Genomic DNA, 27,814 nt, shown 5'->3' on the forward strand with positions numbered 1-27,814 from the left:
GTACACTAACTCCATATCTGGATTGATCTTCCTACACGGAACCGCATATGGATCACAGTACCTAAGCGTCTTTCTTTCCTTAGTGAACTATAGAGAAGAGGCACCGGTATTATACAAACTAGAAATTAACTGAAATGCCCTAGGAGCAGTACTTAAAGAACTACACCCAAGGAGCCTCACCTACTCTTGGAGCTTATTTAGATAACAAGACTCTGGACTCTGAGCTGATGCTGTACTGGAATAAGACTTTTGGAGATCTTAGGAGGGCGTACCTTGCATATGGGAGAGACATGAATTACTGAGGGCCGGGGGTGGACTGTGGTGGGCCGCTCTCTAAAAGTTGGCTGCTGGTATTCATACTCTGTGTAATCCCCTTTCTGGAGCGGGCTGGACATACCACTCCCTCTTGCCCTTTAGTCGCTGCTCCAAAGAAGCTGCCATAATGTAAGCGCCCCCATGGAGAGGCCACTTAGCAAGGAACAGAGGGAAGCTGCCTGCCACTAGCCCACAAAAAAACCCTAAATCCTGCCAACAACCACTCAGGCGAGCCTGGAAACAGACTGACACTCTGACATGCCTTACAGTGACTGCAGCTCTATCTAGCCCACACCTGGATTTTAGCATTTCGAGAGGCCCAGAGCCATAGGACACAGCTACACTGTGCCTAAATTCCTGACCCACAGAAACTGTAGACAAGAACTGTTTTAAGCTACTAAATTTGAGTAATTTGTTACTCAGTAATAAATAACAGATATTTAATACATATTTTTACCTCTAAAAGCATCATTTGGATAGCATCACAATATGTATTTGAAACTTTTACCTAATTTGAAAAAGTACTTGCTGTTCTCATCTGGAATTTTAAGCTCTCTTAAAAATCTCTGCATTTTTCAGGACTACCAAGTTCCATAATATATGAAAACAATGCAAGCTTTCCCAAGTTTACTTAATTCACTTAAAAGTCAACAGAATACTCAAGACATTTAACTTTGTCACTTATATATCACAGGCCCACGTCAGCATTAAGGAGCCCCTAATAAAAGCAAAAACAACAAAAAATCCAAGATAAATTTTACTTCTAGAAAATCACATGCAGACTCAGAGATAAACTCTACTTCTATAAAATAATAAATAAAGGAAAACTTCTTTGATTAGAAAGCTTACAAAAAACTTCCTTACCTTGAATGCACTGAAGTGTTCCATCCTCCGCTCTTATTGTAAAAGTCTCACCTGGATTAACTTGAACGAGAATAACCTGCCAAAATAACACAGTAATTTCAATTTAATACTAGAACATCTGGGGATTTCTCTTCAGCGGTTTCATTACCTAAATTTATGTACTAGACAAGAAGTATGTGGCACAGAATCTTGTATAAACACAAAACTTAGGATATGTCTTAGATCTGGTTCAGATTTGAGGGGGGTAAGTTCATGTATTTGAATTTAGCTAAGTGAATTCTCCTGTGTTGCTTATGCTATATAACTGAAAAAAAAAAAAAAACAAAAAACAATGTTAAGATACCTTTTCTTTCAGACAATTCCTTTTTTTCTTTCTCTAAATCAGAAACAACAATTAAAGAAGAAAAAGGACCAGAAACTATAACTTACAAAGGAAAATTGAAAGAGAAATGAGTTTCTGACCTAACACTGTTGCATACCATTTCCAAGTATCTACTACTGACCTGAGTCTACTGTGTAACAATAGAAAGCAATTTATAAGAAAAATGTTTTTTGGGGAAAAAAAAGCGTGTATAGAACCTGGAAATAACAATGAACAGTATAAAATAAATATTACAAATAAGACCCATAAAACACTCAAATTTTTGAATCTATTACCTAAATGTCAGTGTTTTAGTCATATAACATAGATATTTAGTTATCAGGAGACAACTTCCGAAAGACTAAACCACGGATGCCATGGCAAAGTATGCTCTTTTAAGAACCTCAGTTTTAAGCTCTACTCTCATTTAGTTCCTTTAGATAACAAAAGTAAAAAAAATCACTAATTTATATTTAAATATGAATTAAAGGACATAACAAAGCTTAAAAAACTGTGGCTAAAAATTACGATGTGCGCTACCCGGGTTCTTTGGTGGGGCTAATGGCGGAGTCTGGGAGGGCTCATGCCAAGGAATACTTCCCAGAACTTCTGCGGCCAGTGTCCTTGTCCTCACAGTGAGATACAGCCACCCCTGCCTCTGGAGGAGACCCTCCAACACTAGCAGGTATAACTTGCATATAAATAAAGTCCACAGATCAGAAGAATGGGGCTTGAAGAACTTATAGAAATGTATACATTCATATACTCACAACACAATCAAATATAAATTATTCTCAGCACCCTACAAGACCCTTGCCCCTCCTATTCAGTACCTCTCCCAAAGAGGGACTTCCCTGGTGGTGCAGTCGTTAAGAATCCACCTGCCAGTGCAGGGGACATGGGTTCAAGCCCCGGTCCAGGAAGAACCTACATTTTGCAGAGCAACTAAGCCTGTGCACCACAACTACTGAGCCTGCGCTCTAGAGCCCGTGAGCCACAACTACTGAAGCCCACACGCCTAGAGCTCATGCTGCACAACAAGAGAAGCCGCTGCAATAAGAAGCCTGCACACCCCAACAAAGAGTAGCCCCTGCTCGCCGCAACTATAGAAAGCCTGCGCGCAGCAACAAAGACCCAACGCAGCCAAAAATAAATAAATTTTAAAAATAAAACTGATTAAGATCTCAAGGACAATGTTGAATAGAAGACATTCTTCTCTTGTTCATGACCACTGTGACCATGCCTGTCAGCGGGAAAGCATCAGTTTTACCATTAAGTGTGATGCTAGGTGTGTGCGTTTGTGTGTGTTTTAATAATCCTCATTAAAACATACATGTATTTAAAAAATCATGAATAAGTATTAAATTTTACCTATTGAAATTTAAAAAAATTAACATGTGCGACGTTAACACTATTAAAATAATGACTATATATTTCTAGAAACTGGAAGGATGTCAGTGTCACATTCATCTTATAGTTCTGAGAGCAAGCCTTGTTCCCCCCGCCTCGAAACCATCAAGCATACTGTTCCCTCCGTCTGCAATGCTCTCTCTGCACTCCTTCATCTCTGCCCACCTTATTCCTTCCTCAACCAGCTAACGCCCATTCATCCTGGCCAGATTAAGAAGTGGTATTTGACTCTCAGGACAGGCCAGGTCTTGCAATAAGTGTTCTCAAAAAACAAACAAACAAAACTCTACTCCTTCCTAAAATTTACAGTTGCAATTAATTAACTAAGGAATTATTTTGTGTCTGTCTTTCCCTTAATCTAGGCTCTGTAGGGGCAAGATCAGACACAGAATAAGTGCTCAAGAAATATATTTACTGGGCAGATTGGTTCCAGATGGCAGAGGAGAAGGACGTGCGCTCACTCCCTCTTGCGAGAGCACTGGAATCACAGCCAACTGCTGAACATCAGCGACAGGAAGACACTGGAACTCACCAAAAGAGATACCCCACATCCAAAGACAAAGGAGAAGCCACACTGAGACGGTAGGAGGGGCACATTCACATTAAAATCAAATCCCATAACTTCTGGGTGGGTGACCCACAAACTGGAGAACACTTATATCACACAAGTCCACCCACTGGAATGAAGGCTCTGAGCCCCACGTCAGGCTTCCAAACCTGGGGGTCCGGCAACGGGAGGAGGAATTCCTAGAGAATCAGACTTTAAAGGCTAGGGGGATTTGACTGCAAGACTTCGATAGGACCGGGGGAAACAGAAACTCCACTCTTGGAGGGCACACACAAACTAGTGTGTGCTTAGGGACCCAGGGGAGGGAGCAGTGGCCCCATAGGACACTGAACCAGACCTACCTGCTAGTGTTGGGGGGTCTCCTGCAGAGGCGGGGGGTGGCTCTGTCTCTCCGTGAGGACAAGGACACTGGCAGCAGAAGTTCTGGGAAGTACTCCTTAGCATGAGCCCTCACAGTCTGCCATTAGCCCCACCAAAAAGCCAGGGCATGCTCCAGTGTTGGGTCTTCTCAGACCAAACAACCAACAGGGAGGGGACACGGCCCCACCCATTAGCAGGCAAGTGGATTAAAGTTTTACTGAGCTCTGCCCACCAGAGCAACACCCAGTTCTACCTACCACCAGTCCCTCCCATCAGGAAAATTGCACAAGCCTCTTAGATGGCCTCATCCACCAGAGGGCAGACAGCAGAAGCAAGAACTACAATCCTGCAGCCTGAGGAACAAAAAGCACATTCATAGAAAGACAGACAAGATGAAAACACAGAAGGCTATGTACCAGATGAAGGAACAAGACAAAACCCCAGAAAAACAACTAAATGAAGTGGAGATAGGCAACGTTCCAGAAAACAAATTCAAAATAATGACAGTGAAGATGATCCAGGACCTCGGGGAAAAAATGGAGGCAAAGATCAAGAAGATGCAAGAAATGTTTAACAAAGACCTAGAAGAATTAAAGAACAAACAAACAGAGATGAACAATACAAGAATTGAAATGAAAAATATACTAAAAGGAATCAACAGCAGAATAACTGAGGCAGAAGAACGGATAAGTGACCTGGAAGACAGAATGGTGGAATTCACTGCTATGGAACAGAATAAAGAAAAACGAATGAAAAGAAATGAAGACAGCCTAAGAGACCACTGGGACAACATTAAATGCAAGAACATTCGCGTTATAGGGGTCCAAGAAGGAGAAGAGAGAGGGAAAGAACCCGAGAAAATATGTGAAGAGATTATAGTCAAAAACTTGCCTAACATGGGAAAGGAAAGAGCCATCCAAGTTGAGGGAGTGCAGAGTCCCATACAGGATAAACCCAAGGAGAAACACAGCGAGACACATAGTAATCAAATTGGCAACAATTAAAGACAAAGAAAAATTACTGAAAGCAGCAAGAGAAAAACGACAAATAACATACAAGGGAACTCCCATAAGGTTAACAGCTGATTTCTCAGCAGAAACTCTACACGCCAGAAGGGAGTGGCATGATATACTTAAAGTGATGAAAGGGAAAAACCTACAACCAAGATTACTCTACCCCGCAAGGATCTCATTCAGATTTGATGAAGAAATCAAAAGCTTTACAGAGAAGCAAAAGCTAAGAGAATTCAGCACCACCAAACCAGACCTACAACAAATGCTAAATGAACTTCTCTAAATGGGAAACACAAGAGAAGAAAGGAACCTACAAAACCAAACCCAAAACGATTAAGAAAATGGTAATAGGAACATACATAACAATAATTACCTTGAACATGAATGGATTAAATGCTCCAACCAAAAGACACAGGCTTGCTGAATGGATACAAAAACAAGACCCATATATATGCTGTCTATAAGAGATCCACTTCAGACCTAGGGACACAAACAGACTGAAACTGAGGGGATGGAAAAAGATATTCCATGCAAATGGAAATCAAAAGAAAGCTGGAGTAGCAATACTTGTATCAGATAAAATAGATTTTAAAATAAAGAATGTTACATGAGACAAGGAAGGACACTACATAATGATCAATGGACCAACCCAAGAAGAAGATATAACAATTGTAAATATATGCACCCAACACAGGAGCACCTCAATACATAACGCAACTGCTAACAACTATAAAAGAGGAAATCGACAGTAACACAATAATAGTGGGGGACTTTAACACCTCACTTACACCAATGGACAGATCATCCAGACAGAAGATTAATAAGGAAACAAAAGCTTTAAATAACACAACAGAACAGATAGATTTAATTGATATTTATAGGACATTCCATCCAAAAACAGCAGATTAAACCTTCTTCTCAAGTGTGCATGGAACATCACATCTTGGGTCACAAATCAAGCCTCAGTAAAGTTAAGAAAACTGAAATCATATCAAGCATCTTTTCTGACCACAACACTATGATATTAGAAATCAATTACAGGGAAAAGAAAAGTAAAAAACACAAAGACATGGAGGCTAAACAACATGTTACTAAATAACTAAGCGATCACTGAGGAAATCAAAAAATACTTAGAGACAAATGACAATGAAAACACGATGATCCAAAAGGTATGGGATGCAGCAAAAGCAGTTCTAAGAGGGAAGTTTATAGCTATACAAGCATACCTCAAGAAACAAGAAAAATCTCAAATAAACAATCTAACCTTACACCTAAAGGAACTAGAGAAAGAACAAAGAAAACCACAAGTTAGCAGAAGGAAAGAAATCATAAAGATCAGAGCAGAAATAAATGAAATAGAAACAAAGAAAACAATAGCAAAGATTAATAAAACTAAAAGCTGGTTCTTTAAGAAGATAAACAAAATTGATAAACCTTTAGCCAGACTCATCAAGAAAAAGAGGGAGAGGACTCAAATCAATAAAATTAGAAATGAAAAAGGAGAAGTTACAACAGACACCACAGAAATACAAAGCATCCTAAGAGACTACTACAAGCAACCCTATGCCAATAAAATGGACAACCTGGAAGAAATGGACAAATTCTTAGAAAGGTATAACCTCCCAAGACTGAACCAGGAAGAAATACAAATATGAACAGATCACAAGTAATGAAACTGAAACTGTGATTAAAAATCTTCCAACAAACAAAAGTCCAGGACCAGATGGCTTCACAGGTGAATGCTATCAAACACTTAGAGAAGAGCTAACACCATGCTTCTCAAACTCTTCCAAAAAACTGCAGAGGAAGGAACACTCCCAAACTCATTCTATGAGGCCACCATCACCCTGATTCCAAAACCACACAAAGATACTACAAAAAAAGAAAATTACAGACCAATATCACTGATGAATACAGATGCAAAATTCCTCAACAAAATACTAGCAAACAGAATCCAACAACACATTAAAAGGAACATACACCATGATCAAATGGGATTTATCCCAGGGAGGCAAGGATTCTTCAATATATGCCAATCAATCAATGTGATACACCATATTAACAAATTGAAGAATAAAAACCATATGATCATCTCAATAGATGCAGAAAAAGCTTTCGACAAAATTCAACACCCATTTATGATAAAAACTCTCCAGAAAGTGGGCATAGAGGGAACCTACCTCAACATAATAAAGGACATATACAACAAACCCACAGCCAACATCATTCTCAATGAAATGAAAAATGATGAAAAACTGAAAGCATTACCTCTAAGATCAGAAAGCATTTCCTCTAAGATCAGGAACAAGACAAGGATGTCCACTCTCACCACTCTTATTCAACATAGTTTGGGAGGTCCCAGCCACGGATATCAGAGAAGAAAAAGAAATAAAAGGAATACAAATTGGAAAAAAAGAAGTAAAACTGTCATTGTTTGCAGATGACATGATACTATACATAGAATCCTAAAGATGCCACCAGAAAACTACTAGAGCTAATCAATGAATCCGGTAAAGTTGCAGGATACAAAATTAATGCACAGAAATCTCTTGCATTCCTATATACTAATGATGAAAAATCTGAAAGAGAAATTAAGGAAACACTCCCATTTACCATTGCAACAAAAAGAATAAAATACCTAGGAATAAACCTACCTAGGGAGACAAAAGACCTGTATGCAGAAAACTATAAGACACTGATGAAAGAAATTAAAGGTGATACCAACAGATGGAGAGATATACCATGTTCTTAGGTTGGAAGAATCAATACTGTGAAAATGACTATACTACCCAAAGCAATCTACAGATTCAATGCAATCCTTGTCGAATTACCAATTGCATTTTTTACAGAACTAAAACAAAAAATCTTAAAATCTGTATGGAGACACAAAAGACCCCAAATAGCCAAAGCAGTCTTGAGGGAAAAAAACGAAGCTAGAGGAATCAGACTCCCTGACTTCAGACTATACTACAAAGCTACAGTAATCAAGACAATAGAGTACTGGCACAAAACAGAAACAAAGATAAACAGAACAAAATAGAAAGCCCAGAGATACACCCACGTACCTATGGTGAACTAATCTATGACAAAGGAGGCAAGGATACACAATGGAGAAGAGCAGGTCTCTTCAATAAGTGGTGCTGGGAAAAGTGGACAGCTACATGTCAAAGAATGAAATTAGAACACTCCTTAACACCATACACAAAATTAAAGTCAAAATTGATTAGAGACCTAAATGTAAGAACAGACACTGTAAAACGCTTAGAGGAAAACATAAGAAGAACACTCTGACATAAATCACAGCAAGATATTTTTTGATCCACCTCCTAGAATAATGGAAATAAAAAGAAACAAATGGGTCTTAATGAAACTTCAAAGCTTTTGCACAGCAAAGGAAACCATAAACAAGACGAAAAGACAACACTCAGAATGGGAAAAAATATTTGCAAACGAATCAACGGACAAAGGATTAATCTCCAAAATATATAAACAGCTCTTGCACTCAAAGAAACAACCCAATCCAAAAATGGACAGAAGACCTAAACAGAAATTTCTCCAAAGAATACATACAGATGGCCAAGAAGCACATTAAAAGCTGCTCAACATCACTAAGTATTAGAAAAATGAAAATAAAAACTACAATGAGGTATCACCTCACACCAGTTAGAATGGGCATCATCAGAAAATCTACAAGCAGGGGAGGAGCTTCAAGATGGAAGAAGACTAAGACAATGAGATCACCTTCCTCCCCACAAATACATCAGAAATACATCTACACGTGGAACAACTCCTACAGAACACCTACTGAACGCTGGCAGAAGACCTCAGACCTCCCAAAAGGCAAGAAACTCCCCACGTACCTGGGTAGAGCAAAAGAAAAAAGAAAAAACAGAGACACAAAAATAGCGATGGGACCTGCACCAGTGGGAGGAAGCTGTGAAGGAGGAAAGGTTTCCACACACTAGGAAGCCCCTTCCCGGGTGGAGACTGTGGGTAGCGAAGCGGGGGAGCTTCGGAGCCGCGGAGGAGAGCACAGCAACAGGGATGCGGAGGGCAAAGCGGAGAGATTCCTGCACAGAGGATCCGGGCCGACCGGCACTCACCAGCCCGAGAGGCTTGTCTGCTCACCCGCGGGAGCGGGCGGGGACTGGGAGCTGAGGCTCAGGCTTCCGTCGGAGCGCAGGGAGAGGAATGGGGTTGGCGGCATGAACACAGCCATCAGGGGGTTAGTGCACCACGGCTAGCCGTGAGGGAGTCCGGGAAAAGGTGTGGAGCTCCCGAAGAGGCAAGAGACTTTGTCTTGCCTCTTTGTTTCCTGGTGCATGAGGAGAGGAGTTTAAGAGCGCCGCTTAAAGGAGCTCCAAAGAAGGGCGCGAGCCACGGCTAAAAGTGCGGACCCCAGAGACGGGCACGAGACGCTAAGGCTGCTGCTGCCGCCACCAAGAAGCCTGTGTGCGAGCACAGGTCACTATCCACACCTCCCATCCCGGGAGCCTGTGCAGCCCGCCACTGCCAGGGTCCCGTGATCCAGGGACAACTTCCCGGGGAGAACGCACGGTGCGCCTAAGGCTGGTGCAACGTCATGCCGGCCTCTGCCGCCGCAGGCTCACCCCGCACTCCGTACCCCTCCGTCCCCCCGGCCTGAGAGAGACAGAGCCTCCGAAGCAGCTGCTCCTTTAACCACGTCCTGTCTGAGCGAAGAACAGACGCCCTCAGGCGACCTATATGCAGAGGCGGGTCCAAATCCAAACCTGAACCCCGGGAGCTGTGCGAACAAACAAGAGAAAGGGAAATCTCTCCCAGCAGCCTCAGGAGCAGCGGAATAAATCTCCACAATCAACGTGATGTACCCTGCATCTGTGGAATACCTGAATAGACAACGAATCATCCCAATTGATGAGGTGTACTTTGGGAGCAACGGTATATATATATATTTTTTTTTTTTTTTTCCCTTTTTGTGACTGTTTGTGTGGATTTTGTCGGTATAGCTCTGCTTTTACCATTTATCCTAGGGTTCTGTCTGTCCGTTATTTTTTTTTTTATTACTTAAAAACTTTTTTTTCTTAATAATTATTTTTTATTTTAATAAATTTTTTATTTTATTTTACTTTACTATTTTATTTTACTTCATTTTATCTTCTCTATCCTTCCTTCCTTTCTTCCTCCCTCCCTCCCTCCCTCTCTCTCTCTTTCTTTCTTTCTTTCCTTTCTCACTTTTATTCTGAGCCGTGTGGAGGACAGACTATTGGTGATCCAGCCAGGCGTCAGGGCTGTGCCACTGAGGTGTGAGAGCCAAGTTCAGGACATGGGTCCACAAGAGACCTCCCAGCTCCACGTAATATCAAACGGTGAAAATCTCCCAGGGCTCTCCATCTCAACATCAAGACCCAGCTCGACTCAACGACCAGCAAGCTACAATGCTGGACACCCTATGCTAGACAGCTAGCAAGACAGGAACACAACCCCATCCAGTAGCACAGAGGCTGCCTAAGATAATAATAAGGCCACAGACACCCCAAAACACACCACCAGACGTGGACCTGGCCACCTGAAAGAAAAGATCCAGCCTCATCCACCAGAACACAGGCACTAGTCCCCTGCACCAGGAAGCCTACACAACGCACTGAACCAACCTTACCCACTGGGGACAGACACCAAAAACAACGGAAACTATGAACCTGCTGCCTGCAAAAAGGAGACCCCAAACACAGTAAGATAGCAAAATGAGAAGACAGAGAAACAGCAGATGAAGGAGCAAGGCAAAAACCCAACAGACCTAACAAATGAAGAGGAAGTAGGCAGTCTACCTGAAAAAGGATTCAGGGTAGTGATAGTAAAGATGATCTAAAATCTTGGAAATAGAATGGAGAAAATACAGGAAACGTTTAACAAGGACCTAGAAGAACTAAAGAGCAAACAAACAGTGATGAACGATACAATAAATGAAATTAAAAATCCTCTATAAGGGATCAATAGCAGAATAACTCAGGCAGAAGAACAGATAAGTGACCTGGAAGACAAAATAGTGGAAATAACTACTGCAGAGCAGAATAAAGAAAAAAGAATGAAAAGAATTGAGGACAGTCTCAGAGACCTCTGGGACAACATTAAATACACCAACATTCAAATTATAGGGGTCCCAGAAGAAGAAGAGAAAAGGAAAGAGACTGAGAAAATATTTGAAGAGATTATAGCTGGAAACTTCCCTAATACGGGAAAGGAAATAGTTAATCAAGTCCAGGAAGCACAGAGAGTTCCATACAGGATTAAATCCAAGGAGAAACACGCTAACACACATATTAATCAAACTATCAAAAATTAAATACAAAGAACAAATATTAAAAGCAGCAAGGGAAAAACAACAAATAACACATAAGGGAATCCCCATAAGGTTAACAGCTGATCTTTCAGCAGAAATTCTGCAAGCCACAAGGGAGTGGCAGGACATATTTAAAGTGATGAAGGAGAAAAACCTACAACCAAGATTACTCTGCCCAGCAAGGATCTCATTCAGATTTCATGGAGAAATTAAAACCTTTACAGACAAGCAAAAGCTAAGAGAATTGAGCACCATCAAACCAGCTTTACAACAAATGCTAAAGGAACTTCTCTAGGCAGGAAACACAAGAGAAGGAAAAGACCTACAACACTCAAACCAGCTTCACAACAAATGCTAAAGGAACTTCTCTAGGCAAAAAACACAAGAGAAGGAAAAGACCTACAATACTAAACCCAAAACAATTAAGAAAATAGTAATAGGAACATACATATTGATAATTACCTTAAAAGTAAATGGATTAAATGCTCCAACCAAAAGACATAGATTGGCTGAATGGATACAAAAACAAGACCCATATATATCCCAGCTACAAGAGACCCACTTCAGACCTAGGGACACATACAGACTGAAAGTGAGGGGATAAAAAAGATATTCCATGCAAATGTAAGTCAAAAGAAAGCTGGAGTAGCAATTCTCGTATCAGACAAAATAGACTTTAAAACAAAGACTACTAAAAGAGACAAAGAAGGACACTACATAATGATCAAGGGATCGATCCAAAAAGAAGATATAACAATTTTAAGTATTTATGCACCCAACATAGGAGCACCTCAATACATAAGGCAAATGCTAACAGCCATAAAAGGGGAAATCGACAGTAACACAATCATAGTAGGGGACTTTAACACCCCACTTTCACCAATGGACAAATCATCCAAAATGAAAATAAATAAAGAAACACAAGCTTTAAGTGATACATTAAACAAGATGGGACTTAATTGATATATGAAATTCCATCCAAAAACAACAGAACACACATTCTTCTGAAGTGCTCATGGAACATTCTCCAGGATAGATCATCTCTTGGGTCACAAATCAAGCCTTGGTAAACTTAAGAAAACTGAAATCCTATCAAGTATCTTTTCCGACCACAATGCTATAAGACTAGATATCAATTACAGGAAAAAGTCTGTAAGAAATACAAACACATGGAGGCTAAACAACACTACTTAATAACCAAGAGATCACTGAAGAAATCAAAGAGGAAATCAAAAACTACCTAGAAACGAATGACAATGAAAACACGATGAACCCAAACCTATGGGATGCAGCAAATGCAGTCCTAAGAGGGAAGTTTATAGCAATACAATCCCTACCTTAAGAAACAAGAAACATCTCAAATAAACAACGTAACCTTACACCTAAAGCAATTAGAGAAAGAAGAACAAAAAAAACCCAAAGTTAGCAGAAGGAAAGAAATCATAAAGATCAGATGGAAATAAATGAAAAAGAAATGGAGGAAACGATAGCAAAGATCAATAAAACTAGAAGCTTGTTCTTTGAGAGGATAAACAAAATTGATAAACCATAGCCAGACTCATCAAGCAAAAAAGGGAGAAGGGCTTCCCTGGTGGCGCAGTGGTTGAGAGTCCGCCTGCCGATGCAGGGGACACGGGTTCGTGCCCCGGTCCAGGAAGATCCCACATTCTGCGGAGCGGCTGAGCCCGTGAACCATGGCCGCTGAGCCTGCGCGTCCAGAGCCTGGCCCGCATACCGCAAAAAAAAAAAAAAAAAAAAAAGGGAGAAGACTCAAATCAATAGAATTAGAAATGAAAAAGGAGAAGCAAAAACTGACACTGCAGAAATACAAAGGATCATGAGAGATTACTACAAGCAAATATAGGCCAATAAAATGGACAACCTGGAAGAAATGGACAAATTCTTAGAAGTGCACAAACTTCTGAGACTGAAACAGGAAGAAATAGAAAATATGAACAGACCAATCAGAAGCACTGAAAATAAAACTGTCATTAAAAATGTTGCAACAAACAAAAGCCCAGGACCAGATGGCTTTACAGGCGAATTCTATCAAATATTTATAGAAGAGATAACACCTATCCTTCTCAAACTCTTCCAAAATATAGAAGAGGGAGGAACACTCCCAAACTCATTCTATGAGCCCACCATCACCCTGATACCAAAACCATACAAAGATGTCACAAAGAACGAAAACTACAGGCCAATATCACTGATGAACATAGATGCAAAAATCCTCAACAAAACACTAGCAAACAGAATCCAACAGCACATTAAAAGGATCATACACCATGATCAAGTGAGGTTTATCCCAGGAATGCAAGGAGTCTTCAATATATGCAAATCAATCTATTTGATACACCATATTAACAAACTGAAGGAGAAAAACCATATGGTCATCTCAATAGATGCAGAGAAAGCTTTTGACAAAATTCAACACCCATTTATGATAAAAACCCTCCAGAAAGTAGGCATAGAGGGAAATTTCCTCAACATAATAAAGGCCATATATGAGAAACCCACAGCCAACCTCGTCCTCAATGGTGAAAAACTGATACCATTTCCACTAAGATCAGGAACAAGACAAGGCTGCCCACTCTCACCACTATTATTCAACATAGTTTTGGAAGTTTTAGCCACAGCAATCAGAGAAGAAAAAGAAGTAAAAGGAATCAAAATTGGAAAAGAAGAAGTAAAGCTGTCACTGTTTGCAGATGACATGATACTATACATAGAGAATCCTAAAGATGCTACCAGAAAACTACTAGAGGTACTCAATGAATTTGGTAAAGTAGCAGAATACAAAATTAATGCACAGAAATCTCTTGCATTCCTCTACACTAATGATGAAGAATCTGAAAGTGAAATTAAGAAAACACTCCCATTTACCACTGCCAACAAAAAGAATAAAATATCTAGGAATAAACCTACTTAAGGAGACAAAAGAAAATTATAAGACTGATGAAAGATGAAACAAATAGATGGAGAGATATACCACGTTCTTGCATTGGAAGAATCAACATTGTGAAAATGACTCTACTACCCAAAGCAATCTACAGATTCAATGCAATCCCTATCAAACTACCACTGGCATTTTTCACAGAACTAGAAAAACAATTCATAATTTGTATGGAAACACAAAAGACCCCCCCAATACCCAAAGCAATCTTGAGAAAGAAAAATGGAGCGGGAATAATCAGGCTCCCTGACTTCAGACTATACTACAAAGCTACAGTAATCGAGACAGTATGGTACTGGCATACTGGCACAGAAACAGAAATATAGATCAATGGAACAGGATAGAAAGCCGAGAGATAAACCCATGCACATATGGTCACCTTATCTTTGATAAAGGAGGCAAGAATATAGAGTGGAGAAAAGACAGCCTCTTCAATAAGTGGTGCTGGGAAAAGTGGACAGCTACATGTAAAAGAATAAAATTAGAACACTCCCTAACACCATACACAAAAATAAACTCAAAATGGATTAAAGACCTAAATTTAAGGCCAGACACCATCAAACTCTTAGAGGAAAACATAGGCAGAACACTCCATGACATAAATCACAGCAAGATCCTTTTTGACCCACCTCCTAGAGAAATGGAGATAAAAACAAAAATAAACAAATGGGACCTAATGAAATTTAAAAGCTTTTGCACAGCAAAGAAAAACATAAACAAGATGAAAAGACAACCCTCAGAATGGGAGAAAATATTTGCAAATGAAGCAACGGACAATGGAATAATCTGCAAAATTTACAAGCAGCTCATGCAGCTCAATATCTAAAAAACAAACAACCCAATCCAAAAATGGGCAGAAGACCTAAACAGACATTTCTCCAAAGAAGATATATAGATTACCAACAGACACATGAAAGGATGCTCAACATCATTAATCATTAGATAAATGCAAATCAAGACTACAATGAGATATCAGCTCACATGGGTCAGAACGGCCATCATCAAAAAGTCTACAAACAGGGCTTCCCTGGTGGCGCAGTGGTTGAGAGTCCGCCTGCCGATGCAGGGGACACGGGTTCGTGCCCTGGTCCGGGAGGATCCCGCATGCCGTGGAGCGGCTGGGCCCGTGAGCCATGGCCGCTGGGCCCGCACGTCTGGAGCCTGTGCTCCACAATGGGAGGGGCCACAACAGTGAGAGGCCCGTGTACCACAAAAAAAAAAAAAAAAAGTCTACAAACAGTAAATGCTGGAGAGGGTGTGGAGAAAAGGGAACCCTCTTGCACTGTTGGTGGGAAAGTAAATTGATACAGTCACTATGGAGAACACTATGGAGGTTCCCTAAAAAAGCCAAAAATAGAACTACCATACAACCCAGCAATTCCACTACTGGGCATATACCCTGAGAAAACCGTAATTCAAAAAGAGTCATGTACCAAAATGTTCACTGCAGCTCTATTTACAATAGCCAGGACATGGAAGCAACCTACGTGTCCATCAACAGATGAATGGATAAAGAAGATGTGGCACATATATACAATGGAATATTACTCAGCCATAAAAAGAAACGAAATTGAGTTATTTGTTGTGAGGTGGATGGACCTAGAGACCGTCAAACAGAATGAAGTAAGTCAGAAAGAGAAAAACAAATATCGTATGCTAATACATATATATGGAACCTTTAAAAAAAAAAATGGTCATGAAGAACCTAGGGGCAGGACGGGAATAAAGACATGGAGCTACTAGAGAATGGACTTGAGGACACGGTATGCTGGGACAAAGTGAGAGAGTGGCATGTACATATATAGACTACCAAATGTAAAACCGATAACTGGTGGGAACCAGCCACATAGCACAGGGAGATCAGCTCCATGCTTTGTGACCACCTAGAGGGGTGGGATAGGGAGGGTGGGAGGGAGGGAGATGCAGGAGGGAAGAGATATGGGGATATATGTATATGTATAGCTGATTCACTTTGTTATAAAGCAGAAACTAGCATACCATTGTAAAGCAATTATACTACAATAAAGATGTTAAAAAAAAAGAAAAAGAAAATCTGCAAGCAACAAATGCTGGAGGGGGTGTGGAGAAAAGGGAACCCTCTTGCACTGTTGGTGGGAATGTAAATTGATACAGCCACTATGGAGAACAGTATGGAGGGTCCTTAAAAAACTAATAATAGAACTACCATATGACCCAACGATCCCACTACTGGGCATATACCCAGAGAAAACCGTAAGTCAAAAAGACACTTGCACCCCAATGTTCACTGCAGCACTATTTACAATAGCTGGGTCATGGAAGCAACCTAAATGCCCATCGATAGATGACTGGATAAAGAAGATGTGGTACATATATACAATGGAATATTACTCAGCCATAAAAAGGAATAAAATTGGGTCATTTGTAGAGATGTGGATGGATCTAGAGACTGTCATACAGAGTGAAGTAAGTCAGAAAGAGAAAAACAAATATCGTATGTTAGCGCATATACCTAGAAAATGGTACAGATGAACCGGTTTGCAGGGCAGAAATTGAGACACAGATGTAGAGAACAAACGTATGGACACCAAAGGGGGAAAGTGGCGGGGAAGGTGGTGGTATGAATTGGGAGATTGGGATTGACATGTCAACACTAATGTGTATAACATGGTTGACTAATAAGAACTGCTGTATAAAAAAATAAATAAAATTAAATTCAAAAACAAAAAGAGGGGAAAGAAAGAAATATATTTACTAAATGAATGAAGTCATCAAACAGGGAAAAACCACTGCAACAATTATTTTAACTTGGATATTGAGCTTTCAGAATATGCAACTTTGAAAGTCAACTTTATTTACGGTATGGACCATAATTTATCTGCATTTTAAAACTATTAATATCAAAACCATTTCATCTTTAAAAAACGAAACCTTTAATTTCCATGTATTTTGCTTCTATTAATAATTCACCACAGGAAAAACACTGCTGGGACATTAAAATTTTTTTAATCTGGAAATACATTAACTAAAGAAAACAGGATCATTCAAGGAAAAGCAGTACAAGCTTCATCCCTAGTGCTTCTTGTTATCTTGAAATATAACGGTTATTTCAAGGCAATTTATTTTTCCTGTACAGTAACTGTGTCAATAATCTTTCAGTCTTAAGTATTCAAATTCTTCCCAATGTAAACACACTTTGTCATTTTAAGAACTCAAAAGGAAATCCTTTCAGATCTCTATGGAGTGATTAAGACATTCCAATTGCTTTCTTGAAACTGAGTTTTTAAAGTCATTCCTAACATGAAAATATTTTTGATTTTACTTTATTTTTATATACACATAGAACACAACTCGACTACAATGGAATCAAACACTCCAATAAAGAAAATTATCCATGTTTTTTTAAAAGTCCTTAAACCAATTCTAACATCACTGTAATAGTGCAGAAACCACCTGCTTTGTTAAGCCTGTAGGGATGGGCTTATAATACATGCGTGTAGAATTATTTAGTCAGGAAAAAAAAAAAAAAATCAGTGGACACTAAGACTATGACCCAGATATTCTTTGACAATCCCAAATTTATATACTCTCTTCCACTGCACTCATAATTGTCAGACAATGTGTCCTAAATGCTGGTTCTAAAAGTGCAATTCACCAGGATTAGGGAAAATCCCAGGCAAGAAAAGGGATTTCTGAATTGGAGTATGTTCCAGGTTCTGTCACATCATCTGCTTATCATATTGCATGAAAAGTGTCTGCAGCAGTTCCTCAGCGGTCACTGACACTAGGTCACAATTCAAAGAATGGCTGTCCTGGAGGCATCCAGCCTCCAAAAACCATTTATGCCTTCCCCTCTCTGCTCACAGAAGGCCCATTCCTGACCCCCACCCCATTTCTTCAGGGAGAAAGCTGATAGGTAAAGGGCTTGTACACATCCTATTAAAATACCTCTCTTCAAATGTTTAGTTCCTGTAATTTTCCCTGCTGCTGTGTTGCTATGGCAACCAGATTATAATCTACCAAGTTACCTCAGAAACCAGGCAAATCTCCTGTGTCCCAATATCAATTTTTCTTAGTAAGAGCAAAAGTCATTATTTGAGCAAACCGTATTCATCTTGGCACGGAGATATTTTAAAAGAAAGCATTTTATTATACTGAAGCAGACTGACTACCTTGCTGTTTTCACTGTCAATAAAGGAGAGATAAAAATAAAGTTTTGACACACACCAGCCCAATGATCTGTCCCCGACCAGAGACATGAATGAGATGGCAGCAGCAAGCCATGCATCACACAGCCCTGAGGAGCATAAGTCACACCCAAAGGCTCCCTGGCACTTAACCTTTTTTATCATACAGGTCAGTCAGTCTGTATGTCTGTCTCTCTCTCTGAATATCTCTCTCTCAATCTGTCTCTCCTCCCTCTCCCTCCGTCCCCCACCCCTCTTCCCTCCCTCCTTCTTTCTCTCTTTAGCCACAAAGCAGACACTACGGTTACAATTTCTCTTAAATACAGAATGTAAAACATAACATCACTGTCCAAACCTCATTTTTTGTCCACTCAGTAAGCATTTCCTGCTTTTCTGAAGTCAGCATTAAAACAAGTCATGCTGTATTCTGTGTCTTGTCAGATGAGAAGAAAAAAAGAGAGAGAGAACAAAGATTTTAACCACTGATAGATTTTTTTTTCCCCAGAGATGTTAAAATAGAACCATGTTAATCAAATCATAAGAGCATACTTCAGTCTACTATTGCTTCATCAGATTTCTTTCCAATCTATTAGTGCTATACGAAAAAGCAGCCCAAAATAACCAAAGGTAGTTCATTAAGGCTTAAAGAAAAATAAGTGACCATTCTTCCACAGTCTAGAGAAACAATAAAACAAGAGGTAGAATTAACATAATTGAGCAAAAGGCTAAACACAGCATCCTGGGAAAGCTTTACCCAACAAGACAACTGAAACAGGTATAACACATCTTTCCTCAAAGGTATAAATCTAAATCTAACTCTGTTTCTAACTCATTAGAAGAGCAAAAGGAAAGCTACATTTGCAATTTAAATTTTGGGTGGCTGATTAACCAGAAGATGGTTAGCATATAAGACCTCTAGAGGCAAATTCCTAATTTATGCCTCAAATAAAATACTAACAGCCACCCAACTAAATAATCACTGCCACGTGTGAGTCCATCACAAAAGCTTCTGCTAGGAGAGCAGTACTGACTGACCAAAGATGAAATGTTACATTTGCAGCATTCTTAAACGTTAGATCCCATACCCAGACAATTGAGATATAAGCTGTGCTAGGAGAGGAGATCCCATTTCACTTTCAGAGCTTCTCCCACTCGCCACATTCTGTGAGGCTTGTCTTACTCTTAGCTGTTTCATGTATGAATGAACATTCTCACTTAGAACCAGCATTTATGAATACCCAACAGATATCTTCAGGAGAAAAAAATAATACAACCTAAAAGCTGCATAAGAGTTCATGTAAGGACAGATTCTATCCAGGAAGATCTAATAAGTTAAAAAGTGACCTTTGACTCCATGAAAGGAACAGTAGCACCTTCCTTCTGGACACACACACACACACACACACATACACACACTCTCACTCCAGATTCCCAAACTCCAGAAAACTCCTGGCAAGATCTGCCCAGGCCCTGAAGGGCCCAAACCATCCATCAAGACATACCTTCGAGATCCTGGTCTCTGTGCCAAGACCACAGCTGGCCTCAAGCAAAACTGAAAAGTAGCATCATTTGTTTTTTAAGCTCTGTCTCTTTTCTCCAAATCAGGAAAATGGAGATGATGAGCTGCAAATGAACGATAATTACCTTTGTGGTAGTAACATACACAAAGAAAATGTCCCAAGATTTTAAATGTAAGCAGTTAGGGCTTCCCTGGTGGCACAGTGGTTAAGAATCCACCTGCCAATTCAGGGGACACGGGTTCGAGCCCTGGTCCGGGAAGATCCCACATGCTGCGGAGGAACTAAGGCCGTGCGCCACAACTACTGAGCCTGTGCTCTACAGCCCGCGAGCCACAACTACTGAAGCCCGCGTGCCACAACTACTGAAGCCGGCACACCTAGAGCCTGTGCTCCACAACAAGAGAAGCCAACGCACCGCAATGAAGAATAGCCCCCTCTCGCCGCAACTAGAGAAAGCCCACGTGCAGCAGCGAAGACCCAACACAGCCAAAAATAAAGAAAATAAATAATTTTTTTTAAAAAAGCAGCTTAGAAATTAAAAAAAAAAAAAATGTGAGCAGTTAAACAGGGAGGTCCTAGAAGATAATGGGAAAGCACTGACTGACTCACCAGTTCACATGTCCAACCTGAAGCCTGAATCCAAAGCTGGCAGGAAAAGAACACACAAGACCAGGGAGCCTCCAACGGTACTTATACACTAGGTCAAGGCAAAAGGACATCCAGATTTTAGAGATGGGGAGCTGAGGCTTAAAGAGGATCAGGAACTTGTCTAAAGTCACAAAACCACAAAATGAATGAGCCAGCACTAGAATCCAGCCCTGCCTGACCAAAACGCATGCTTTTCTCTTCTACCAAACATCGTCCCTGCCCCGCCTCCCCAGCAGGTGTGGGTTTCGCAGAGGCAGTTCTCTATGGAGAAACTTCAATGAATGGTTACAAGGAGAGAATGCATTTAACTGGGTCAAAGGCATGTCCCCAAAACTGAGGACAAGTTCACTTCTAGGAAATCTGTGCTCACTCCCTGAGGCAGAGCCCCTTACTCCCAATATGGCAGTTGGGTGGTAAGGAATCCATCCCTTAACTAACAACAAACAGTTGTTTTTATATTGGGCAGGATTTATTCTCATAAATTTGTTGTCAAGTCCTTGAATTCCCCTAGAAACCTCAGACAAACCAATAAGCTAATCACTTGATTATCACAATCATTAGATGCCATTTCTCATGGCCTAATAACAGGCATAAGAAAAATAAAAGACTACTCCTGAAAAGACTGGGTTTTAGGCATCTTTGCTTCCCAAAAGTCACCTGTCATCAACAAAAACGATAGGAATGGATTAACAGGTAACCAAGGAAAGAGAAATAAGATGAACCAAAAAGAACATTTTTATGCACTGAAATCACACCAGTGTCTGCTGAAAATATATACATTTGACCGTGAACCCTCTGCACAGTTGGAAATCTGCATATAACTTTACAGTTGGCCCTCCACATCCTCCGATTCAACCAACTGCAGATGGTGTAGTACTGTGATACATATTTAGTGAAAAAGAATCTGCATATAAGTGGACCTATGCAGTTCAAACCTGTGCTGTTCAAGGGTAAACTGTACATTCAAATGAGTTCAATAACTGCATTTCAAATAAGTGTCCTTAGAAGAATTACTACTCTACTCAGTTATAATGCAGCAAATATTAATGCTTGCCCAGAAAGGGTGAGGCATTCCTCCAGGCCACAAAATAGAGTCTTTAACAACACAAAGTTCTCCCTACCACAGGCTGACAAATGGAAATTGCATGGGATGGGAGTGGGGAATCATTTAAATAAAAATAAAACATTTAAAGATAGTGGTAAGGGCTATAAAGAAAATACAATGGCAGCTTGTAAGAAGTTATATATTTCTATTCCCTCCAATTGTATTCTGCCCTGAATAAAGAGATTCTATTACAGAAAGAGCCGTTTGCTAAGAATAAAAATATAGCATTAACTTAAATGGAAAAAATGCAAAATGTAATATAGATGGCCCAAACTAGGTTAAAAACCTGTTTTAAGAGAGCCACAAATGGCCAAGTCTAAAGTTTCAACTACAGTACTTTCAAGATAAAAACCAAAAACATTAAAGACCAAAATTCCATACAAGCGTTAAGTGTAGTTTTTCACTGGCTAAGAGTAACGGCTACCAAACATCCTTGTGCATTTGGAGCAGCATTACGTTTATTTAAATGAATTTTTTTTTCACTTTATTAAATATATTTTCACAGAGTTGTTGAGTATCAAAAAGATACTTCCTCCTTTAGCTGAAAATTATATTCACTGAGAACAAATTTTCGTTCCTGTCATCACTGTTTCAGGAGCAATCCTCATTAAAAACGTCCACCATTTGAGGTTAAAACCCCTTTCTACCCCTCAATTCCATCCACACACCCCATACCTCCAAGCTGGGTTCCGGCCACACTGATGGGGAATCAGCAACTTGGGCCACTTTTCACCTAATCAGCCGTACCTTAAATGTGTTTTGCACACTGAATCTTGCGTGTCTTCCTTCATTTAGATCCAGCTATCTCATGTCTGGTTTTGATTGGCTGGGACATGATCCACACTGATGTGCTAATTAATGTCACACATCTCTGGTAAGCTGTGCAATAAAAACCTAAATATACAACTCTACTGTGGGAATCTCAAAGGCCAGTGAAGAAACATATTTAACTGCCTACATTCCCAATATTCTCCTACTTTTAAAACCCATTTCAACGTTGGCCATGTCATTCATTGAACAGTTCTTCCCCACCTAAGACATAATCAAGAAATAATGTTCACGTGTTGGGCAAAAATTGTATTCCATTTTTTTTTTACTGGAGTATAATTGCTTTACAATGTTGTGTTAGTGTATGCTGTCCAATGATGTGTATCAGCTATATGTATACACCCCACCCATCTAGGTAATATCAGAGCACTGAGCTGAGCTCCCTGTGTTTGTTTTAATCCACTCTTTATTCCTCGAGAAATGTTAAGTATTTCCTATAAGCGTATTAACCATTTTGATAAATGTAAAAGGCCTCTTATGGTTTTCCAGCTTTTTTTTGCTCTTCTGATTGTGTTTATATTAACACATATTCAGGGATACATTTTTTAAAAATATTCATATGAGTCTGTTGCTGAACTTCTTATTCCATTTCTGTTTTGATCTACTTCTATACTAGTACTATTCAAAAATAATTATTATGGATTATGATATGCTTTGGCATCTGGAAAGGCCTAGATATATTTATTGTTCTTCTTTAAGTTTTGATTATTCATATGCATTTTCTCTTTTAGATTATTTTAGAACATCCTGTCAAAGTCCATAAAACTCCTTTTGAGAAAAAAAATAAACAATGTGCCCATAAAGAATGTTCTCATCCCTATAACTGACCAAAAATCAGTTCCCAATATTCTGTCATTAAACATTCTAGAGTTTACTTTTCTTACTACTATACTTTCTTAATTGCTTAAAATTAACACTATTATTGCCTTATATTTTATTCTCACTAACATAAAATCAGAAATGAATACAAATATGAAATGTTCTACGGTTTTGGAAGGATTATGTGGAAGAGACCCCAGCACTTCCCCACCACTTCACAGTATATTATCATCACTTATTCAGGCCTTGCCTTTGCACTGATCATATTAAACTTATTTAAATCAATACCTAATGCAATTATTGAAACCCTGATCATTCAACAAATATCTGCTGAGTAGTTACTATTGGCCAGGCACTTTATTAAGCACTGATGATTCTAAGATGAGAAAGATTTTGAAATCCTACCCGTTTATTGATGCACTAGTAGAAAATACAATGAACTATAATAAAAAATGATTATTTGCTATCAAGTGCTATGGAAACTGAGGAAATCATCAAGAAATCAGGAAAAGTTATAGTTGGGGGTGACAATTAAAGGGGGAATGAGGGCTTCCCTGGTGGCTCAGTGGTTGAGGGTCCGCCTGCCGATGCAGGGGACACAGGTTTGTGCCCCGGTCCGGGAAGATCCCACATGCCGCGGAGCAGCTGGGCCCGTGAGCCATGGCCACTGAGCCTGTGCGTCCGGAGGCTGTGCTCCGCAATGGGAGAGGCCACAACAGTGAGAGGCCCGCGAACCGCAAAAAAAAAAAAAAAAGCGGGGGGAGGGAATGAGAGGATAAGCAAAAGAACAATCACACAGCACATGTATGGAGGCCTGACCGGTATGGTACGTTTAAAATTCCAATGTGCTAGAGAATTCCAGTGTGGCCGTAATGGCATAAGCATGCAACAGAGGGGTAAAGGTGAGACTGCAGAGGCAGGCCGTGCCCACCTCTGAAAAGCCGTTGTTTGCCCCACTTGGAAGTCTGGACTTTATCCTGTGAGCAGTTTTCCAGTAGGAAAGCGACATTATTAAGATAACTCTGTAAAGCAATTATACCCCAATAAAGATGTTAAAAATAAAAAAATTAAAAAAATAAAAATAAAAATAAAAAAAATAAAAAATAAAAAAAAAATAAAAAAAAAAAAGATAACTCTGTTAGTAGCGAGAAACTCAAACTGAGATGGGAGATACTGAACACATAGACACCAGCAAAGATATTAGTGAAACATCCACCTGCGACATAATTCAGGGGTTACACTGTTCTAAGAGTTTTCAAAACTAACTGATGGTTTAACCTTTAAATATGACCATCCAAATCACAGGGTTTGCTGCTGAAGAGTTCTGCCCTCCCTCTCTATGAAGGCTGGGGCATCTCGGATTGCAGAGGTGTAGTAATGTATGGCTCTCCCAGACATAATTACTTAATTTTTCCTACTTCCTGTCACTCTCGCTAATTCTGTTATCCAACTGTGATTCTGTCATTTCCATTTCCACCCCTCCTATCACTGACAACTGATAGGCCTTCACAATCTGTCCCTCTCTTGAGTCTCCACCTTTTCCTAAACCTTTTCTGTCCCTTATTTCTTCTCTTTGGTTTCTTGCTCTAAAAAGCTAACCCCCAGGGCTTCCCTGGTGGCGCAGTGGTTGAGAGTCCGCCTGCGATGCAGGGGACGTGGGTTTGTGCCCCGGTCCGGGAAGATCCCACATGCCGCGGAGCGGCTGGGCCGGTGAGCCGTGGCCGCTGAGCCTGTGCGTCCGAAGCCTGTGCTCCGCAACGGGAGAGGCCACAACAGTGAGAGGCCCGCGTACGGCAAAAAAAAAATAAAAAAAAAAATAAAAAGCTAACCCCCAAAGCACTCAGCAGCCAACCTAGCAGTCTTTTCCTTTACTTGTAGTCAACTCATCAATCCAACAGGGGACTATGTTGTCCACCTACTATGCTGTGGGTTGGTTTGCTGATCAAAAGGAAAGGAGGACTAACAGTAGGATTCTTGGGAAACAAATATACTTATGAGTCAAAAGAGAATCTTTACTTATTTTCAAGGGTCCCAAGTTAATCATATTCCCAAAACATCTACTTTCTGATTCCGAGTAACCCCATTTCAGACTAGTTAATTCATTTTTTATATCTTTAAGTTATAGTTTGCCTTTTAGCATATCATACATACACAAAAAAAGTTTGAAAAAATAATTTAAGGACTCAGAATTGCAGATAAGAAAACAGCACAACCTACAACTTAATCATTAAATTTAAGACGAATCTTAACTACTTTTTAAGATTTTAAAAAACAAGTACATAATAGCACATGTTTCTTCTACATGTTTGTCTTCCTGCCACACTACATGTTGCGGTAAAATTAGATGGCGTTCCGGCCAGAGGTGTCTTCTAAGTAACATCATATACCGTATGTAAATACTGAGTAATTAAGTCACTTTGTGCTAATCTCATTTTACTTGCAATTTTTTTTAACTAACAGTTTAAAAATCAACTAAGATACCAAGGATACACAGTGAGAAGAGCAAATCAGACACATCACAGTTAAGTCCCGGCTCTGCCAGACAGGGCACTTAACCTTTCTAACCCTGCACTTCCTCCTCTGAAAAGAGAGATAAACACCTACCTTATGTGTGTGCTCTGAGGAAGAGAGCAACCCCAGTGCAGCCCTGGTAGAAGGCCTTATACATAGTATGTGCTCAGTAAATAATTATTAATATTTCTTTTTCTTCAAATTTCTACCAGTGACAAGTCTCTCAGTTAAGGAAAAATATGGCCTCTAATAAGAAAGTCTAAAGAAAAAATTTTACCAAAACTACCACGTTTCATGTTCTCAATAAAATCTAAAACCAGCCAATTCTCACCTCTGACCAGACTTCCTGTTTGAGAAACATTCTGGCTTTCCTTAAAGGATCACCTCCCAACTCATTCACATTCTGGTGTCTGTTCAGCTTCCGTGGATCCCGGCAACAATAGTGACTTTGGAATCCATTCACAGAAGTTCTGAAATCTAAGCCCTTTATAGCCACAAAATGGCTTGAATTACTTGGAACCGCTTCTAATTAAGATTACCATAATGAAAGTCAGCAATAAAATGTAACAAAATAACACCACGGTATGCGGAGATTTCCTATTAAGCGCCCAGAACTCCAAAAGAGGATCCTTTTCTGACCTATAAGCTGCCTTCTCAAAGCACACAGGAAGAATTAAACCTGGCCAGATTCTCTAAGAAGCATCAGGCAACTGCCTTTCTAAACACTTAAGCAACTAGTTTGAAAAGTTATCCACCATTCAATCCAGGAAAACATAATTATACAGCTGGATACTTAAGACCATTAAAAATTTCAAAGAAACTATCCAGATTGAAGATTTCAAGGCAAACAGACTGAAAACGCTCTTCAAAAATGTAGTACTTTAAGATTTTCCTTCCTAGATTTTAGTACCAGAGCATCGTAAGCAGCTGTTGGAAAGCCTGATGCACCTACACTCAGTCTTGGAAGAAGGACATCCCTGAGTGCATCACATACCGACTTGCACAAATGAACAGATTATTCCGATTCTTCCCTCACCCTGCACCAAGTCCAAATTCAGTACTGACACTAGGCTCTGCAGACAGCAAAGGAAAAATGTGACAACAATTTTCCAGCCAGCCCCTCCCTCCTCCTCGCACGCCCTCAGCACACACAAGCACACAGCAGATTCTATGCACGTCTCTAACCCGGGCCAGTTTATGCACCATGACATCAGTGCAGTACAATGAGCCAAGTTTAAACTCCATCTGGGACAAATAATGTCCAGGCACACTGTGACTTCTTTTGTTTATATACACTGACTGAATATGTCTTGGTGGTAAATGAACTTAAGATTTATTTCCCAAGGCCTCCAAACAATATTCTGCACCACTGAAGCACCTCCCTGCTTCCAGTTCTCTTTCCAAGGCTACTCGTAAGTGATCTTTAACAGAACACATGATTCTGAAACATATAATTAGCATCTTGAGGAGAGTCAAAGTCCAAGCAGCCCTTCATCAATCTAAAACAAAGAAAATGAGGAACTCACTAGCAAAGGGGTGTGGCCTCATGGCACAAATACTGCATGACGCCTAATTTTGTATTCCCCCTGAGAACAGGAATGAGCAGAGGTGAGACACTTCGGAAACGCTCATGGAATTATTTCTCTTCGATGGATAAACTTAGATTTTTTTTTTTGGCATTACTTAAGAGAAATAATTATAAATTCAGAAAGGAAAAACAAGTCTAATAGGTTCAAGTCTTAAAATTAAGATTTCTTAAAACACAAAAACTGTGCCCCTGGGGCACAATTTTTGAATGGAAATGAAAGGTGGGGTTTGGGAGGAAAAGAACGCAGACAAAAGGCCCTCTCCTTACCCCCAGACTCCCAAGGACAAGGAACCCCTGATGCCCTTCTCTAGTCACCACCATCTCTCAGCAGCTGCTGGCCCCAAAGGGAACTGCTCCCCTACGCCTAACCTCAGGGAAAGAACCATTCCCTAGAAAAGAAAGGGAGCTACTCTGATGGCCTGGGCCTGAAACCCAACCTCTCCTCCAAACTCAGCCAGTGCCT

General features: G+C 40.0%; 1 protein-coding gene across 1 annotated transcript in view; it reads right to left on the reverse strand.

Moving 5' to 3' along the window:
• Window positions 1-27,814, reverse strand: part of FNDC3B (fibronectin type III domain containing 3B) — a 357,728-nt gene that overhangs the window by 249,434 nt on the left and 80,480 nt on the right. Inside the window, exon 3 of the mRNA XM_007464712.1 lies at window positions 1,180-1,255. Coding sequence (XP_007464774.1) covers window positions 1,180-1,255 — 76 coding nt within the window. The remainder of the gene's footprint in view (window positions 1-1,179; window positions 1,256-27,814) is intronic.

The sequence above is a fragment of the Lipotes vexillifer genome, unplaced genomic scaffold (assembly GCF_000442215.2).
Source record: "Lipotes vexillifer unplaced genomic scaffold, Lipotes_vexillifer_v1.1 scaffold37, whole genome shotgun sequence".
Lineage (NCBI taxonomy): Eukaryota > Metazoa > Chordata > Mammalia > Artiodactyla > Lipotidae > Lipotes > Lipotes vexillifer.